The sequence below is a fragment of the Apaloderma vittatum genome, unplaced genomic scaffold (assembly GCF_000703405.1).
Source record: "Apaloderma vittatum isolate BGI_N311 unplaced genomic scaffold, ASM70340v1 scaffold22311, whole genome shotgun sequence".
Taxonomy (NCBI): Eukaryota; Metazoa; Chordata; class Aves; order Trogoniformes; family Trogonidae; genus Apaloderma; species Apaloderma vittatum.
This window is the reverse complement of record NW_009698822.1, coordinates 19,589-31,958: the sequence shown is the minus strand read 5'-3', so window position 1 is coordinate 31,958 and position 12,370 is coordinate 19,589. Positions and strand designations below refer to the sequence as shown.

Here is a 12,370-nt window from a genome sequence, read left to right as displayed (position 1 = left end):
TGAGGGGGTCACCCCTCCCTCTCCCCGCTTGACTTCATTTTTGCAGCCCCAGCTCCAAGCCCTACCCACCCCCACAGCTCCACCGATGGACAGATGGGGCAGGAGGCTCAGCAAAGTGCTGGGTCAGCCCGCACCAGCACGGACAGGCACCAGGCAGGTTCAGAAAAGGCCCAGACTGTTTGAGACATTTGTTTTGCAGTCCTTCACAACTTCCTGCAGCAGTAATGAATGTAATTTTACTGTTTCAATTGAGGTAAAAAGTGAGTAACAGTATGTCAGTGTACTTCTCCTATGGCTAATTTAATGTGATTAGAAAAGTTAAATCATTGGCTGTTATTAAAGATTCCATGGGGTACATCTTTATTAAATTACCAGTACAACTAATTTTTGTCATTAATTTAATTTAATGCAATTAAAGTATAAAATTATTTGCTGCTGGTAAAGGTTCCATGGGGTAAATATGTATTAAGTTTGTACTCTGTGTCCAATTGTTCCTCTATTTCTAATTTTCTTTCCAAATTTCTGATATGTAACATCTTGGCAGTGTTTTGCCCTTGCCCAGATGACTTTTAGTAGCAGAATGTTGAGGACATTTTGAGAAGTGCTGCTTTTAAGCTGCAGTTTCTCAGTCAGTTGTTTTGTGAACCAGTCGTGTTTTGGGTACCATGATTTTGAAGGTTTTATTTTACAGGCTGTGATTTTTCTGTCCTCGCAAAATTCTCGCCTTTCCTCTTGTCTATAACATCAGTAGCTGTCCCAAGTCCATCCATGGTAGTATCTCAAAGCTTGTTGTGATCTACTCAGCCTGTTTGGTAGAGCAGATGTTGGCTTTGGAGGTGACTGGTTTCTGCTGACTTTTGAAGGAAAGGACTGGTTTTTGTATCTGTATTTTTCTCAAGTGGGATACTAACACAGGTCTATCTGCTTTACTCATTTCTTGATTTTCACAAAATCTCAGGGGAAAAAAGATTGATATTTCTGCTCTTTGCCAAACGTAGTTGAAATTTGACAGGTTGTTTGAAGAATTATGAGGATCAGAGGAGAGTTACTGCAGACAGATAATATGTTCATATAGCCTTAGTTCCTTAGTAAACTGGAGCTAAATACAATAAATACAATTTTCTTGAATATCTATGTACTTGTGGAGAAGTTTCAATCTCCCAACAACTTGCCTGGTAAGTTAAATGCCTCTGTGGTACAAATGTGCTAAAGTTATTTTCAGGTGAATCAGGCAGGGTTAGCCTTACCCATCTGCTGAGCGTTTGTGGTTTTTCAGCTGCTATTACAAGCGAGAAAATACTGATTGTGGATTCTTTGTGCAGCACAGTAGTTGAGTGTTTCGTTATGCTAAAATACATAGCAACAGAACAGCGAATACAAAATTTTTTTTTTTCTCACAAAAAGTGATCTTTATGAAACATTTTACTCTTTGTACATGTTCATCCATGCTGTCTGTCCTATTCATGCTACATATTATCCACCTTGCCTAAGGACGTAAAGCAGCATTTTCCAGTGAAAGTGATTTTAGAGATGAGCCTATGAATCTTCTCCCTCCTGCTTTCTCAGACAATTTCCCAACTGGCTGGGGAGAAATGCCTAGGCTTGTTACCTCTTTTCAGGCAGTTTGGCCTATTTTTGTGAAATTTGTTGTCAGCCTCCTCAAAAGATGGTCTCACTTCATGATTTTATATGTGTGTTTGTTTTCTTCTGAAATGACTTTTCTTGAATTTGAATGTTATTATGGTGGTTTTGATTTTGCAGATAATTACTGTTAAATCTGTCTTCCCTGGACTTTGTTCTCTGATTTGTTTACTGTATTGGCAACTTTAATAATAGTTCTGAAATCCATGTTTTTATTTGTTTGAATAATGACTGTGTATTACTCTTCAGACTTGGATTTCTGGTTTATGAACACAGAAAAAGATCAGAAACATGGAAATTTTGAGTTATTGCAGACTACAGCATAAATACTTCATCTCTAGAAGAACTTGCTTTAATTTAATTTATTTGTTTCGATGTAATTTAACACTGAAGGGAAATAGCTTGCTGAATAACACATGTTCTTCCAAACTTCTAGCCTGCTTGTAATGTTTGTGTGGAGTTGTGGGCCTTTCTTCTGGTTTGTTAAAGGCAAACCCCAATGCCTGTGGCTGTGCCTCCTGCACGGGGAGAGCATGTCACCGTCTTGGGTCCCAGCAGGTGTCATTGTCCTATTGTCCTAATAGTAAAGCCCTCCATCTGCTCCCTGGAGAGCCACTAGAGACCCTGTCACATCATGCAGTATACCACTTGGCATCTGCATTGTTTCTTAGATTTCTTTTTTTTGTTTTCATTACTCACTGCGAACTGTGCTTTTCATAAGCTTCTGTATTTGAGGCATTCATCCTCATGAGTCTATTTTTTTTTCTTTGTCTATAATGGGAAAAGCATAATTGCAGCTTTTTTATTTATAGGAAGTAATAAATTGAATGCTTGCTGCTCTTGGAATATGCATATGTTATGGTTAAAGTAATTATAATTAAAAAGTAAGTACGACAAGAAACCTCAAAGTTGCAAACTAGGTAAATGAAACAACGTAGTAGAACAGTTTTTTTCTTCACAAACTAGGCCTCAGGTGCTTTCAAGAATGACAGAAAGTGAGTTACTATACAAGCTACATTTAATTGAGATTAGATGTGTTGATTGTACTAACAATAGCTTTCAGGTTTTAGAAACCACTTAGAGTATGCCTGTATATGTGGAAGTTATAATACTCTATTTTTGTATTAAAAAAAAAAAAAGTCCCACATAAATTAATTTTCCTAAAATGCCATCTAGTGGCTTTAGATTTATAACTGAAATAGTTCCCTGCAGAAAAACTTTGACTATTGCAGAAATCTTTGTAAACTTTACTCAGAATGTATTCAGGCATAATTAAATCTTATGTAAAAATATCTTAAAGCCTAAGTCTTGATAAAAAGTCATTTGAATGTTGTTCTCAAGTGTTGTAAATTGCCTTTGAAAATAAGACTTAGTGTAGCAGTTCTGGGTCAGCAGTGAAACAATAAATTGCTCCTCTTGTGTACTATGCTTGGCATGGTGAGTCTTTAATTTAGGAAATAGTGAGTACTTATGTTGTACACAGAGGGGAAAAAAGTGAAAACTAAAATATTGTCGCAAATGTTTGACCTTAGGGTAAATCCTACCTCACTTTGAGGTGTAGATTTAGTATTTGTCTAGATTAGTGTAAATGCTGTGTTTTAGGGAGCTTTAGGCCTCATTTTAAAATATGTAATGGTATAAAATCAGTAGGCTAGTATTTGTGGCTGTGGTCAGACAACAGAAGGTGGTTGAGTTGTATTTAATCTTCTTAATTTGCAGGCACTAGACTTCATTGAGATGTGATGATTACATGCATACTTCTAAACTGTTGCAATGAAAGGTGAAATACCTTCATCAAAACAGCCTTGCATGATAGCTCAAGTCTTTTTATGTAGACGAAACAGCTTTCTAGGTGCTATCAGTAAATGAAAGGGAATATTTTTTTCTGTTTGATTGTATAATGTATAAATACCAACAGTGCATTTTTAAAAGCAGTTCATGCTTCCTGCTGGTACTTAAAAGACAATTACATAGGTCATATAAAGTCTGAAGTAGTACAGGACTGATACGATATTTTCATTATATATATGTGTACCTTACTCTTGATCCTTGTCTTTTTCTGTTTGCGTTTGCAAAGGTCACATCAAAACCTGAGGTTAAAGGCTCCATAAGTATTTGTTTCACTATTCCCTCTTTTAAAATATCTTTACAGTAGTCAGAAAAAACAAGATGTGGTCTCTTGATAGTTTATCAAACCGAAATGCCTTAGTTTCAAAAAAAGGTCCAAAAAAGTAAACTTTATGCAGTTAAACACAGGTACAAAAATGGAAATGATTATCTAACTTCTGTGTCTAGTAATAGTAAGAAACTAATTCTAAACATGAATTAATATTTTGTTGTTGTTGTTGAAAATGAAGTAATAATTCTAAAAAATATATCTTGACAGTGCTCTTTCTGAAGAAGAAAAAACTACTTTGCGTGCTGGACTTATCAGCAACTTCAATGAGCCAGTGAATCAGGTTAGTGGTGAATGATTGTTACTTGCCCAGCAAATGCTTATACTGATATATAATTTGTTTTCTCTCTTTGCAAAGTGTTTAATAATAATACAGTTAACAAGCTGCCTAAAGTTTACACGTTGCCTTTCAGACAGATCTCTGTGTTGAAGTTGGATCTTTTTCGATAGATGATAAATCATAGAATCACAGAGTCTGGAAGCAGCACGTTTTGTCTCTTTGGTTGCGTTGCAGTGGAGGTTTATGTTGTCACTTGCTGTTTATGCAGCCATTTGGTGACTTGGTTCAGGGAATGCACATGACTGAAAAATAACTTTGTTTCCCTGAGTGATTTTCTTTTTTTCAGCTGTATTTGTTCACTGATCTGACTCTGAGTACAGCCATACAAGAAAGTGTGGTGGCGTACCAGGACTGAGCTGTTCAGAATGCTACTGCATAAACCCACCTAAGCAGTATTGCTGTCTTGTGTCTTATCACAGTATTAATGAATCTAAATAGGCATAATAAAGCTTCAGTAGGATAGTGTCTTGCCTTACATAAAGTGACTAAATTTAAGCTACAATTTTGATTAGAATAAGGATTTATTCTTAAATTGTGTAGAGAGCTAATGTTAGAGGCTCAGAATATGCATATGCTAGATGAATCAGTTAAGTATGAGATTCTGCAAGGAAGTATCTGCTGGTACTTTTAAGCTAGGTCTTAAAGAAAATACAGAAAATATTTGCATAAGGTAAAGTTTTTTTTTAAAAAAATGGTATAGCAAACAAACTTCTATTCTGCAGACAGTTCAACAGTTTAAACTCTTCAGAATTCCTTTATGGGATCAATATTTTTTATAGGATTAGAGCAATGTATCAAAATCAGGATAATTTATGTACAAGACCTTTATGCAATGACACTTTTGAATAGAATTTAAAGTTTTTATTTCAAAAGCAATTTTTAAAAATGCAGGTAGACATAGAAAATATGATCTCACAGAATCATTTAGGTTGGGAAAGACATTTATGATTGAGTCCAACCATTAACCTACCGATGCCAGGTGCGCCACTAAACCATGTCCCTTTAGCACCTCATCTACATGTTTTTTAAATACCTACAGGAATGCTGACTCAAGCACTTCACTGGGCAACCTATTTCAAACTATCTTTAAATTTGTAGGGCAGGTATAGTTTCAATGTAAAAAATATGACCAAATATTATTTATTTCTTTAAGTCAACTGGAAAGAACTATGAGGTATGTCATGCTGGACCATAAGGTGTGTGTCATTTATGCTGCTACTAGTTAGTATAAAATAGTTATCAAAATTTAATTTTTAAATAGTTGCATAGTGTTTACACTTCTGAAAACCTAATGTCAACTTTGTTGTATGTAAAATAATTAACTTTTTATCAATAACTTTTCCATACCTCCATTAGTATCTAATCAGTTTACTTGCTAAGACAATAGTAGGGTATGTTTTAGAGGTATGAATTCCACTGCTGATGAGCAGTTCTAAGACTATACTGCAGGCTGATACTGGAACTTTTTTAACCGACATTTTTAAGACTAGCAGCTTTACGTATTTCTATCTGCATCCCTATGATGTTTTTGGGATTCAGAGGATTCTGTTCTGGAACAACCTGCTCCTAAATGATTGCTCAAACAATTGCTGTGAAACTGAAGTATGTTTACAGAGTCGATCTCCACTTCTTTCTGCCTGTGTTGTTGCATTTACCTTGAGGTTTCATTTCAGAGACACTCTTAATTTAGTCCCCAGTCTGCTTGATACGCCTGAGTTTTGATATCTTGTGTTCCTGATGAATACACTTTTCCAGTCACAAATACTTTGTAACACAGTTACTATCTGCTTGTGCTTTCCGCGTCTTTGAAGGCAGAAAAATTATGACCCTCTTATGTACAGAGAGAAAAATAACGACCAAAATGTTTAATAATTAAACATGATATTGAGGTGTGATGATGCGAGCTGACTTCCAGGGGAGGGGGAGAAGAAAACCAGAATATATCATACGTTTGGAGCATAACTCCCATATCTGAGGAAAAAAGTGCTCCTTGAAACGTATGACAGCAGTTTGGGTTGGTTTGTTTGTTTTTTTGTTTTCACTTAAAAAGCCAGTCTGTAAGGAAGAAGAACTCTTGGCAACCTGGAGAGGTTGCTTCTTGTATCACGTGGAGAAGAGTTTCTTTGCCACCCTCCTGCCAATCGACATCGCTTGATCCAAAAATAAATAAGACTCCCAGCTCTTCTTTGCAAGTGTTGATGTCAGTTTTCTGTTGCAGTTCTCCCTAAGCAAGTGGGTAGGAGTGAATACTGTAGGAAGTTTTGTGGGGTGGTCAGACTTAAGATGAAACAGCTGGGGAAGCAGTAAAGGAGGACATGGCTATTCCCTCTTATGCCCATAAGTTGCTTGGATTCCTTCTGATAGCACAGGAAGGTGATCTCTTCCCTAGGCTGGAAGTGTAGTGGTAGCTGTAAGGGTATGTTGAAGGTGACAGCATCTGTGTCATTAATCCAATCAAAGACCGTTAGAATGTGAATGAGATAAGGACGGAGAAACATGGGGTGGGGAGGGAGGCAACATTTCTGTCTAAAAGCCAGCACTCAGATGTAACAGAAGTAAGGGTAATACTTATTTAACAGTCTATGTTTGTAGAAAGTGACAGAAGGGATCACTAAGTAAAAAGTGGTTTCCAAGTACCTGTTCCTTCAATTTTGTGTTTTCTAGAACAAATAAATTTAGTGGTCTTTATGTAAAATTTAAACAAGGTAGCCAGGTCGGCATTTTATGTAAATACTTACTCTAAATGTAAAATAGAAAACCTTTTTTTTTCCCATTTATTTACATTCAGCAAACTTAAAAATAGTTTGGAAAACACTGGAAAATCTAGCAATCAATGCTAGTTTATTCTTTTTTTGTTGTTATTCAGGTTTTATTTGGCTGTTAACTTTCGCATTTTACATTTCCTAAATGATCTTTGACTTTGTGGTATCTCTGTTCTGTTTTGTTTTTTTTCAGATAGCAACTCAGATCTCCGTACTGATTGCTAAAGTTGCTAGGGTGGACTGCCCAAGACAATGGCCAGAACTTATACCTACTCTAATAGAATCCGTGAAGGTCCAGGATGATCTTCGACAACACAGAGCGCTGCTTACCTTTTACCATGTTACAAAGACCCTGTCGTCCAAGCGGCTTGCTGCAGATAGGAAACTTTTCTATGATGTAAGTAATGTGATGCAATACTACAGAGTGTGCAAGTGTTGTACATGCTTGTCACTTCCTGTGGTTAGCTCGGAGTGCATTAATGGCAGGTGTGTTGGCTTTAATGCCTGCTTTAGAAACAGAAGTGGTAGCGATATACCAAGTAGTCAGGGAAACAGGTGCATCTGTCATAACATCTTCTAAGTAAGACACAATATTTTTCTGGAAAACATCTTTGAATCAGTAAAACCCAGCATAACGAAGCAAGTGAAACACTGTGATCCATTATATAGAAGAAGATGGATTAAATAATGTAGGTAATTTAAGTCTAGACTGACCTTTAAAATTTGGGATTTTATTACACTGTATGCGAATTCAGGAAATCAATTATATTGTTGGTCTTTCTTACTTTTGCAGCTTGCATTAGGTATTTATAGCTTTACGTGCTCCTTGTGGAATCATCATACTGATACGTTCCTACAGCAAGTTTGTACAGGGAATGAAGCTGCAGCCATTAATTCTCTGGAAAGAACTTTGTTGTCCTTGAAAGGTAATAGTATGGACTGTCTCTTCGCAGTGTACGTATAAGACATCTTTAGTAAAGAGATAACATTCTCTAAGAAAACCATGCCCACTGGGAAAACCAGCAATCTTGCTTTATTTGTACCTTTAGAAAGGCAGAAGGGGTTGACATGGAAGGGGTAGAAGATACTCTTGTTTTTCAGTTATGTACCATTCCAATATGCATGTTGTAAGAAGTCCAGGAGATGGGAATACGCATTTTGTAATTTAGGCTTACATCTGTGTGCCTTTAGGCACCTAACTCTGGAAGCCAAGCTGTGAATTTTGTTGCCTTAAGTTCAACTTGTATTCAGTGAAGAGGTAGCCTTAGCAGTCAGTTTACATTTTAAGTTGATGCTTAAGTACTTATCAGCATGGTGAGTACATCAGCATGATGAGGACATAGCCTTACTGTACTTTGCTACTTTGAAGAATTGAGATGTTTATGTGCAGTGCTTGCAATGCCCCTGTCATGAATTATTTCAGAAGGTGCAGCATGCTACTTCTTTTGAGTTACTCGCATGATAAACCTGAGAAGATTCATAAGATGGCTTATGGGCCCTAGTTAACTGTACTTGGCGCTTTTCCTGCTGCAGAAGCTTTCAGAGATCGCTTACTTAGAGCTTTTGCAGAATTCTCAATGATTCGAGCGCGGTGCTGGCAACAGTGACCAACACCGAGGTCGTGGGTTCGATTCCTGCTCGGTCCCCGTGTGTTTCCTGGTCTAGTCGAGAGGTGGCGTCCCTGCCCATGACAGGGAGGTTGGACTAGATGATCTCTAAGGTCCCTTCCAGCCTGGGCCATTCTATGATTCTATGATTCAGTGATTCAGTAATTCTTGGAAATCTCTTCATTATGTATTTTACGTGTAATGTACTGAATTTTAAAGTAATTTCAACAAGATTGGATTCATGTTGGATATGGTTGAGATATCCCAAGTCCTGAAATTAAATGTATTTTTTAATAAGGAGAATTGGAAGAAAGGCACAGCAAATGTAGTTGTGTTCTGACATCTGTTGTAACAAAGGCTGAGAAATACCTACACAAGTAACATTTCTTTTTTTTCCTAGTGCTTCGTAAACTGACAGTCCATGGGTTTGTAGAACCTCACTGGAATGTAGAGGTGATGGTAAGTGACATATACTTGTTTCTAGTTCTAGAAACTATGTTTGTTTAGCCAGTTCTGTCAACCAATGATACCCTACCTCCACACCGACCTGGGAGTTGGGAAAAGGAAAAGAGACTCATGGGTTTAAATGGAAACGGAAATACACAGCCCATGTAGTGGTGGCTAGCTGCGCGCTCCCAGCAGTGAATGCTGGATGTTGAGCTCTGTGAGCACCACAGCTGTAGCAAAAGCACATCAGTCACAATGAACAGGAGAATTGTCCTTGGAACCAGAATAACAGGTGAGACCCACCAGGGATGGTAGCCATCAAAACCATCCCCAGAAAACTTCCAGATTTATAAGGGAGTGTGATGTTGATGATACAGAGTACCTGCTGTTGGTCACCTTGAGTGAGCTGCCTTGGCTTTTGTTCCTCCTGGCTCTAGCACCTGACTAACTCAAAACTGCTAAGGACCTTGATCACTATGGAGACCTGCACACTGTGGCTGGCCACAAATGATAAAGTATCTTATCAACTTCATTCTCACTAATCAGGTACTTAAGTCTTCTCAAAGGAAATTTCTGTAGAAGACTGATTTCTATGCCAGTGAAACGAGGACAGAAATCTTCTGCGATGATTTTCAGTGTTGTTAGAGCTATGTTTGAAAATTACTGAAAGCCACACATTTGTGTTACATACAGGAGGATCAGGCGACACTCAAAGTTGTCCTCCCATTGGTTAAGAACTCTCAGATCCTAGATAGATCTGAAACACTGTTACACTACTGGCATGATGCTTAAAAAACAAGTATTCCTTCCAATTTGCCTGTCACACCCCTGTTGCCTACTGAGAATGTTTATGTACTCTCCCTCCAGATCAGCTGAAAAGGATGTTTTCGTTTAATGATGAACGTGATGGCACTTTTGTCCTATCAAATTCTATTGAAAGAATTTGTATGAGATGAAAGCCTGTGGTATATAGCATATCTACGTGGAGAAAAAGAAAATAAAAGGAAAGAAAAAAGAAACCGACACATCTCCCTTAACCTGAAATACTGCCTGCCATTGTTTCAATAGCCTATTCACATTCTGTCCCCTCAGTTCCTGGATGAGTTGGGTACCTACCACCTATATCCCAAACGAGGCAGTTGAGCACATGAAAGAATTGGATAAGCAGATTGTAAAGCATATGCCTATATTTACCCATACCTTTTGGAATTAGAGATGCTGTTTGTGTGGTACTAATAAGGTCTGTTCAGATCATCTATAGATAGTCTGCTAGCTAGCTAATTATTTGTTTTGTGAGAAAATGTTTTTTCTAAGGTAATCAGTTCACTTGAAAGTGATAAGGTAATGTCTGAGCTAGTAACACATCTGAACTAACTTTAGTTTGACTCAACTTTCTTCTCATAATACAGTGCAAAGTGAACTTTATCTTTGACACATGTACTTTTGCATTTTTCAGGGATTTCTACATGCAGTGTTTGAACGGCTGAAACAGTTTCTGGAGTGTAGTAAGTATCTGGATGATTTTCCGTCTATTTGTTGTTAAATATTAGAAGCTGGCTGAAAGCATAATACAGTTTAATGCGTCATCAGTGTTCATTTATGTGCAAGGTGTTTTTTGCAAGTACAAAGGCTGTATTTTAAATGCTGCTGAAACTGTCAGAAAAGACTTGAGTAAAAATGTCTTTTTATATCAACAGATTAAAATCCCACCAGAGCTTATGTGATAATGCCAATGAAAAAAAATTAAGCCATGGATTGACAGAGTATCCATATTAAAATATGTAGATGCTACGAAAATCCAGGTCATCTTGAGTTTTCTTCATTGGGATGGTTTTATGTTATTTTTCCTTGGAGTTTAGTGTATATTTTGGTAGGTGTCAAATGGGAAGTAAAGACCATATTATCTGTCTGTATATAATATAATATAACTGGAAGAGCAGTAGTCTGAGAAAGGCAACCACAGGTTAACACAGCCAACAAAAATATGAGCATAATTGTTAGGTGTTAGTGCTTTTGCAGGGAAGTTACCTGAAGCAAGTAAAAAGGAAATGTGCATCAGTGTTGCGTCTGAACTCACTCCTTTTTCTTCCTTCTACACTTGTAGTAGACCTGGTGCAAGCCATTCATTCGAAGCCTGTCAAGCCATTCTTTTAAGTTTCAACAACACTATTTCAGAGAATAGATGTCTAAGTTGAAGTAGAAAGGATTTTTTTTATGTAAATGAAGGTAGTTGACCTATACTTAGGTGTGAGAGACTGATCTAGGCCTTTTTTGTAGAAAGGATCAAAGCTACCCCTGTATTCAGTGCCAGGATAAAATACAGTTTTGGTCTTGTAAAATTCAGACTTCTTTGCACACAGCGGTTTGCGTTGTCTGCTCTACTGCAGTCATGCTCTTTCTGGTCCTCTCCTTCTTGGCAAGATGGTTACCTAGTTTGAGTAGACAGAATTGAAAACCATTGCATCCTGAAGCTTGGGTGTTAATGTGAACTATAGTCCACTAGACCTTGATGACTGTGGGATTTGAGTGGTCTAAGATAGGGACTATGTTACAAGACTGGTGTTTGCATTTACTATATCATGGGGTTTGTCTGTATGCCTTCACTCTATCTGGTTTTGTTTTTCTCTTTTTTTATAAAAGTGTTATCTGTTTTTGTGAATTCAGAATGTTTTCCAGTATTCATAATAAAATATTTTTAGGTGGAATTTCTAGAAAAGCACATAGTACTATGTAGTAAGGATATGCCACGGTTTTAATTAAAGGGCATTTTCATATTTTCAGTGCTTTTTTACTTATCTGTGCTAGTACTTCCTTGCATTATATTAACTTACTTTTATCACTGTCTGTAATGAAGTGTCAATTGCTTTTTTCTGATCAGTTACAGTGAATTTCACTGCATCTGAGAGAAGTGGTTATTTCCTCCCAGTATTTATTACCCTGAATTTGACTTTGAATTTATTCTGCCATAGAATTTTTGTCTGGCTGCTGTGATCCCTGGGTCACAGCTAAAACAAGTTATTCTCCAGTGTTAATTTTTTTAAAAAAATAACTATCCAGAAGGAAAAGTCCGAAAATATGATATTTGTTAAATGTCTGTTTTACCAGGTAGAAGTATAAGAGCAGAAAATGCATGCAGAGATCGTCTAGAAAAAACTATAATTATGTTCACTAAAGTGGTAAGTAAATACCCCGTTCAGTTACTGAATAGTTTACATTCTGGAGGAGCAGTCTCCATTCAGTTATATATGTGTCTTAAAGCTGCACTTTGAAAGAAATGGAAGGAACTGCAACTTAAAGCTCTGTTGTTGTGAAAAACATTTTTGAGGCTTTTTTTGAAAAGGGTGTGTGTTTACTTATGCTGACATAGGTTGCAGGAATGAAAAATCTGTTTCCTTAG

General features: G+C 37.1%; 1 protein-coding gene across 1 annotated transcript in view; it reads left to right on the top strand.

Annotated features, from left to right (window-relative positions):
- LOC104280506 (importin-11-like) overlaps positions 1 to 12,370 on the top strand; it is a gene marked incomplete at its 3' end in the record, with an annotated part of 32,004 nt that overhangs the window by 1,938 nt on the left and 17,696 nt on the right. The window contains exons 2-7 of the mRNA XM_009878173.1: positions 4,033 to 4,100; positions 7,113 to 7,316; positions 7,713 to 7,845; positions 8,927 to 8,985; positions 10,430 to 10,478; positions 12,079 to 12,149. Coding sequence (XP_009876475.1) covers positions 4,033 to 4,100; positions 7,113 to 7,316; positions 7,713 to 7,845; positions 8,927 to 8,985; positions 10,430 to 10,478; positions 12,079 to 12,149 — 584 coding nt within the window. The remainder of the gene's footprint in view (positions 1 to 4,032; positions 4,101 to 7,112; positions 7,317 to 7,712; positions 7,846 to 8,926; positions 8,986 to 10,429; positions 10,479 to 12,078; positions 12,150 to 12,370) is intronic.